At 57.7% G+C, this 7,160-nt stretch overlaps 1 protein-coding gene across 1 annotated transcript; it reads right to left on the bottom strand.

The window, feature by feature from the left end:
* Positions 1 to 5,507: 5,507 nt before the first annotated feature.
* Positions 5,508 to 6,518, bottom strand: LOC147971782 (uncharacterized). The gene is made up of 2 exons (XM_087524114.1): positions 5,861 to 6,518; positions 5,508 to 5,521 (listed from the first exon to the last, which is right to left on the bottom strand). Exons 1-2 carry the CDS (start codon positions 6,516 to 6,518, stop codon positions 5,508 to 5,510), a joined length of 672 nt encoding a protein of 223 aa, XP_087380240.1.
* Positions 6,519 to 7,160: the final 642 nt, after the last annotated feature.

The following is a 7,160-nucleotide window of genomic DNA, read 5'->3' as shown; positions in this document are numbered from 1 at the left end:
GTAAAGAGAGAGAGAGAAAGAGATAGAGAAAGGTGGCTGAACTTCTCCCAGCAGTTCATCGCCCCAGCCAAGAACAGACCCTTGTGAGGCTGTTCTTCCTTGTACTATCCACTATCATCAGCCCAAGAGGCAATCCACCACACCACACACTGGAGTAGGGTATTACACCACAACGGTGGCGCGAAGCAGTATAAACCCTGTGTCCCTCGTGTTGTTCTTTTCGTAGCTTTGATCCTAGCATGGCGGAGGGGTGCAGGGAGGTAGGAGGCGAAATCTCCACGCTCACCCCAGTGTTCGAACCTCAAGGGTCTGCCGGAACCCGAAATCCGACAATCACCTCGCCTTCCTTCACGCCACACGGCGGCTCCCCGGTGCGGGTTACGTCAAGGTGCGCGTTTCGCCGGAGGAGGAGATTTCTCCGGTGCCGCAGGGAGGCGAGCGGGTCATCTTCCGTTCACACTTCCTCCGCGGCTTCGACCTGCCGGCAAGCGTATTCTTCCGCTCCTTCCTCGACTTCTACCACCTGTAGCCGCATCACCTAACGCCCAACACCGTGACGCTGTTGTCCGCCTTCGTCACGATGTGCGAGGGCTATCTTGGCATCCTCCCCACCATCGAGTTGTGGGGAGCGTTCTTCTACACCAAGCTGGGCACCTCCGCCAGGGAGAAGGCGGCCCAGTGCGGCGCCTTCGTCGCGGTGCGCCGTCGGTCGGTGAAGAACGCCTTCCCCTCCATCAAGCTGTTATGGTCGGTCAAACTGTGGCAGAAGTCTTATTTTTACGTGGAGGACATCGAACCCGCCATGGACTTCATCAACCTTCCGCCCTACGAAGCCGGCCCTCCGGCTGAACCGCGGGCCAACTGGGGCTACAAGCTGAAGCCCCTGTCGGTCGACGCCAACGCCGCCATCAACTGGCTCCAGGTGCTGACAGACTCGGCCGACCTCAAGGCGTCCGACCTGCTGGTCGCCTTCGTCGAGCGCCAGGTTCTCCCGCTCCAAGGCTGGCCTCATCTGATCTATCGGATGAGCAGGAATCGGGACCCAAGCCGGATGTGCACGAAGGACATGCCGGCTGTTGAGGTCGCCCGCATGGTGAACGAGATCTCCGACCTCAAGCTGTCAAAGGATCTTGGTGGTTCGACATGCGGCCATACTCCCAGGCCAACCCGCCGCCTGCCGTAAGTTCTTCAACTATTTCCTTTTTGGTATTTGACTTGGTCTCGGTTTTGCCGTCTTGACCAGTCAGTCCTTCAAACACAGATCTTCATGTCTCCGGTGACGGCCGCCGTCGTAGGGTCGGGTGGAGACTACCTACCGGACCGGGCAATGAGTGATGTGGACGACCCTGACTTGGGGGCAGCCGCCTTGGAGGACGATGCCATAGGCAGCAGTGAGAGAGTGGGCACCTCCGAAGATGTGGGAGGCCTAGAGACCTGGCCTAATGACGATGAGGATGAAGACGAGCCGCACCATGCATGAGGCGCCGGCAGTGCGGACGCAGGCCCTTCTGCCGAGCCGGCTGCTCAAGGCGGCACGCGCAAGCGCAAACAAGGCATTTGGTAGTGCACCGAAGAAGCCCAAGAACCCGACCGCTGCAACCAAGCGGAGGGAGGCCACCACGAAGGCGACCAAATTTCAGAGGCTTCCGAAAGCGCCTCCCATGGTGTCGGGGTAAGGGTCCTATCCTTGTGCTTTTTCCTCTTTGGTTGATTCTATCTGAGCTTTTCTGCTTTACTTTCTTGTCTTAGGGCTCCGCTCTCTCTTGAGAAGTCGGCCGCCGCCTCCGTCATTGGGTCGGCAGAGCCTTCTGCCTCCACCCGGCGAATCGATCCTGCAGCCGACCTTCGGGAGGCGCAGGAATGAAACGCGCGGGAGGCATGCGAGGAGCGGGAAGCCGCCCGTAGGGAGAAGGCGTAGGCGGAGAAGCCGGAGGCCGCCACACTGAAGAAACTGGCAAAGGCGGAGGCTGACGCTGCGGCGAAGAAGCGAGCCGAGGAAGCTGCGTACTGCCAAGCGCCGTTGTTCGTCATCCCCCTGAACTCCGCACTGCCGCCTCCGGAGTTCACGACGCCGACTAGGGGAGCCAGCGGCGAACAACCGGTCATGGAGAGGGGAGCTGGCGACGTCGCCGTTCCGGAGGTAGCCGTGCCTTCGCCACCGCTTGCTGACAGGTTGCAGGACAAGCAGCCGGTGGCCCTGTTGATGCCACCAACCGGAAATGAGATGGTGATGGGCCCCACTCCTGGGGTCCACACACCATTACGCCGTCGGGGCGCGAAGGCGACCTCGGTGCCACGACCCCTGGAAGCCAGCGCCGCGAGCTCGTCAGCCCTGGAGGCCGAAGCAACCAGCGCTGCTCCTGCCAACTAGGTGCGCGGAGGCGGAACATGCGTTTTGAACCAGGCGATCCTAGACGTCCAGGCCAAGCTCCGAGCCGAGGCCACCGCTCTTCAGCAGTGCAACAGGGCGTTCCTGGATTCGCGAGAAGCCATTCAGGTATGCTCTTTATTTCTTCGTCTTTGATTTCTGTATTTCTTTGTGGGGGAGCACCAGCGCACCCACTGGGTGTAGTCCCCAAGTTTCAGGCCGGCTGCTGAGCAGGCAGCCCGGAACTTCACTTGGCGGGCTCCGAGTGCTAACTTTTCTTCTATTTTCATTGTAGGACTATCATAATGTTCATGCGGCCACCTTCAACTCCAACGTCCGGGAGCTGGACCGATGGACCACCGACTTGTCGGAAAGCCGGAGTAAGTCCCTGTTTCCCTTCTCTGCGGGGGTGCAATAGCGCACCCGTGGGCTGTAGTCCTCGAGATTCGGGCTGACTGCTGACTAGTCGGGCCGGATCTCCCCGGCAAATATACTTCTTTTTCTTGTTGGCTACTGACATCTTTTTCTTTCTCCACTCTTGTAGAGGCCAATGCCGTCCTGCAGCGGCAGCTCGGTGAGGCCAACACCGTGTTGCGTGCCAAGGAGGCAGAGTGCAACGAGCTGGCCCAGTAGCGTGATTGACTGGCCACACAACTGGCGGAGTAAGCAGAGCTTCTCCAGACGCCCCGGAAGGAGGCGGAGGTGAAGGAGTCCAATCTCCTCGCCGAGTTCGAGACCGAACGCTCCACCTGGACCGACAAGGAGGCGCTGCTGAAATCCGGCTTCGGTAGGATTGAAACCATGGTTGATGGTAAGTTTTCTTCTTTTTCTTTCGGTTGCCGACTGCTGACCGAGCCGGCCTCCAGCTTCTGACTTCTTTGCATTCTGTCTATACAGACATCTTTCCTGGCCATTCTGACGCCGCCAATGACGCCATCGAGGCTTATCGTGAGGAACGGAGGGCGGAAGGCATGCGGATCGCCGCCGATGCTCCCCGGACCCTTAGCGAGCAACTTCTCAGCATCCAAGCCCACCTTCGGCCGGCTCATCTGATGTTGCGCTGCCTTCAGCGTGTCGGGGCTCACGCGATCTCCGCCCTTTGGCCAGACATGCCGGCTCCGCGCACTCCCAGTCGGACTGCCGACGGGTTGGAGCTGGCGGCCGGCTAACTCGAGGCCTGGAAGGGCTCTTCTGCCCGGGCTGGAGCGCGCCGGGCCTTGGAGTTCTTCAAGGCGTGGTATCCTGGGCTAAACCTAGCCCAGTTGGCCACGTTTCGGCAGAAGGCCCAAGAGGAGCTGGTGGCAGTGGAGCGCGACCTCGTCAGACGGGCAGCGACGATCACCGACTACACCAACACCAGCATCTTCATTCCTGAGCTGGCCGAGGATGGAGTCGAGGCGCCACCGGAGTGGTTCAGACTGAACCCGGAGGATGATGAAGACTTGGCCGAGGTGATCGACTCCAACGACGAGGGGGAAGACGAGGGAGGAGACGAGGAGGGCGAGGAAGGCGAAGAAGATGTGCCGGAGGTCAGAGCGGATGGCCAGCCCCAACCTGGTCATGCCTCGAACAATGAGCCACACTCGAGCACGCCGACTGCGGCTGGAGGCGACCAAGCGGAGACCGGCCAGCCGTCCACTCCACCAACCGGCCCCACTGTGTCCGCCAACCAGCCGGACCCCTCTGCAGCTCCCTAGGCCGCCAACTTATCTTTATTTTCCCTGTTTTATCAGTCTCGACAAACTTTGCTAAATTTGCACAATTCCACCTACGGGGTGTATTTAAAAATTTGTTCAATGCTGGCCAAGGGCCTTTTGTTATGTAAATATGCTTTCTCTGAAGTTAAGCTTTGCCGAGTTTTGACTTGTCTTGTTTTCTGCCCCTTGGCCTTTTTCCTTTGCCGCCTTCCCTTGGCTGCCGTCTTGCCAGGCAACAGCCGCTCTGCGGACTGTTGGCTGGTCAAGTACTTAGCTGCTTTTGGGAAGGCAAGTACTTAGTCGACTAGAGCATTAACAAGTTAAGTAGAAACCGGCCGGCCGGCTGTTTCAACAGCCGATCGATGAGGCGGGAAGCCGGCCTGAACTATGTGCGTGCTTGGGGTCCTTAGCCATTGTTCATGTGGACACCCTTTCCTGCCTGTAACTCCTGCCCACCGGACAGTCGCTCTGCGAGCTGCGACTTCTGGCAGGAGAGGGCTTGGGTGCCAACACACTACTTGTCCGACTGCAGGAAGCACCACATAGTACAAGGCAGCGAGCCCCCGGGCCGACTGGTCGAGCCCGGTGCTAGGCAGAAATAATGAAATGATGCATCCATAGGCATAACATTTATCATATATAGAAAAAAGTGTAGTCCCCAAGCTCTTCTCGGGGGACCCAGAGTCTTCATACTTAATACAAAAGGTAGCATGGTACATACTTCAACAATTGTAAAATCTTCGAAGGAGGTTTGCATTCCACGGCCGCTCTGTCTCTTTGCTGGAGTCGTCTCTCTTGCGTGCTCTGGGCTTCTGAGCATCGATCAAGTAGTAGGAGTCATTGCCCAAAACATTGGTAACGATGAATGGGCCTTCCCAAGGTGCCGAGAGCTTGTGCTGGCCGGCTGTTCGCTGGATCAGTCGGACCGCAAGGTCTCCCTCCTGGAAAGATCTTGGCTTGACCTTCCGGTTGTAGTAGCGGCCTAGACTCTGCTGGTAGATGGCGGACCGGCTGAGTGTTAACAGTCGGCCCTCCTCCAATAGATCGACCCCGTCTTCACGTGCTTCTTTTGCTTCCGCCTTGGTGTACATGGTGACGCGAGGTGAGTCAAACTCGATGTCCGTCGGGATGACGGCCTCGGCACCGTAGTCGAGGAAGAATGGAGTGAAGCTGGTTGACTTGTTCGAAGTGGTGCGGAGGCTCCAGAGGACGGCCGACAGCTCATCAATCCAGCAGCCGGCCGACCGTTCCAGTGGCTCGACCAGTCGGGGTTTGACACCGGAAAGGATGAGGCCATTTGCTCGCTCAACTTGGCCGTCTGACTGCGGATGGGCAACGGACGCTAGGTCCAGTCGGATGCCCTGCGTCGCGCAGAAACGGGCCAAGGCTCCTTTGGCAAAATTTGTGCCATTATCCGTGATGATGCTGTGTGGTACTCCATATCAAGTGCTGATATCTGCAATAAAGGTCACGTCAGTCGGACCATTCAACTTCTTGATTGGCTTTGCTTCTATCCACTTAGTGAATTTGTCCACGGCGACAAGCAGATGGGTCATGCCGCCGCGTGCTGTCTTGAATGGTCCCACCATATCCAAGCCCCAGGCGGCAAAAGGCCATGTTAAGGGGATGGTCTTGAGTGCAGAAGTCGGTAGATGTTTCTTCGAGCTGAACTTATGGCACCCTTTGCAATGCTTGACTAGATCCTTGGCATCCTCCAAAGCAGTCGGCCAGAAGAAACCATGGCAGAAAGCTTTGGCCATGAGTGACCTGGAAGCCACGTGGTGTCCGCACTCACCTTGGTGGATGTCTTTGAGGATTTCTTGGCCTTTCTCTGACTCCACGCAGCGCCGGTACACACTAGTGACACTGCGCCTCACAAGTTCTCTGTTGACAATGGTGTATGCTGCTGCTGGAGGTTGCACTTGTCGGGCTGAGATCTCATCAGTCGGCAGCTCTTTGTTCACCAGAAAGTTGAGGATGGGCTGCGCCCATGAAGGTGCTGCTATTTCTTTGACTGCCACAATTGCAACTTGCACGAGGGCGGTTGAGTTGGGAGGTGGAAGGGTGGAGGCGGCCGCCGCTTGCTGTGTTAATGAAGTCCCCGGGTCGACTGACGCAGCCCCCAGTCCAGGTTCTGAAGTCCTCGGGCCGGGTGCGCTTGCTGCAGTCCCCGAGCCGCTTGGTGAAGTCCTCGGGCCGACTGTTGCAGTCCTTGAGGCGGATCCAACTGCTTCAGGAGGGGCCGTCACAAAGATGGATTCAGATTCCGGAGAAGGCTTGATTGATGGCTTGAGCAGGCGCTGAAGGGAGACACCGGCTGGTATTGCTTGCCGGGTGGAGCCGATTCGTGCCAAGGCATCTACTTGCTCATTGTCAGCTCTTGGCACGTGAAGGAACTCGCACCCCTCGAAGTATCCACTAAGTTGCTGGGCGAAAAAACGGTAGCTTGCCATGCTTGCATCCTTGGCGTCCCAGTCGCCAGAAGACTGCTGGACCACCAAGTCAGAGTCGCCGTAGCACAGGATCCGGTGGATGCCGATTTCCTTGGCCAACCGGAGGCCGTGTATTAGTGCTTCATACTCGGCCACATTGTTGAAGGCGGCAAAATGGATTTGCAACGTGTACTTGAGCTTGTCGCCTTTGGGAGAGGTGAGGATGATGCCGGCTCCCAAACCAGTGTGCATCTTTGAACCATCAAAATGCATCCGCCAATGGGTGGAGTCCGGCACTGGCGGCAGGTACTGGGTCTCGGCCCAGTCGACGAGGAAGTCGGCCAGTGCTTGGGACTTGATGGCGGTGCGGGGCTGGTAGTAGGTGGTGTAGGGGCCAACTCGATTGCCCATTTGGCCACTCAGCCAGAAGCATCTCTGTTGCCAATCATCTCAGCAAGGGGAGCAGTGCATACAATAGTGATTGGGTGCTCTTGAAAGTATGGCTTTAGTTTCTTGGCAGTGAAATGCACGCCGTAGCACATCTTCTGATAGTGGGGGGGGGGGTAGGTCTACTTGGAGGCGGACAATACTTCACTCAGGTAATACACCAGCCTCTGGACTGGTAACGCCTTGCCGTCTTCCTTGCACTCCACAACTATGACT

Source organism: Triticum urartu, chromosome 5A (assembly GCF_056163025.1).
Source record: "Triticum urartu cultivar PI428250 chromosome 5A, HENAU_Tu73, whole genome shotgun sequence".
NCBI classification, from domain to species: domain Eukaryota; kingdom Viridiplantae; phylum Streptophyta; class Magnoliopsida; order Poales; family Poaceae; genus Triticum; species Triticum urartu.
This window is presented reverse-complemented; position numbering and strand designations above follow the sequence as displayed.

Bases quoted from the DNA above. Each gene is read 5' to 3' on its own strand.
- LOC147971782 (XM_087524114.1), bottom strand. From the start codon at position 6,518: ATGGCAAGCTACCGTTTTTTCGCCCAGCAACTTAGTGGATACTTCGAG.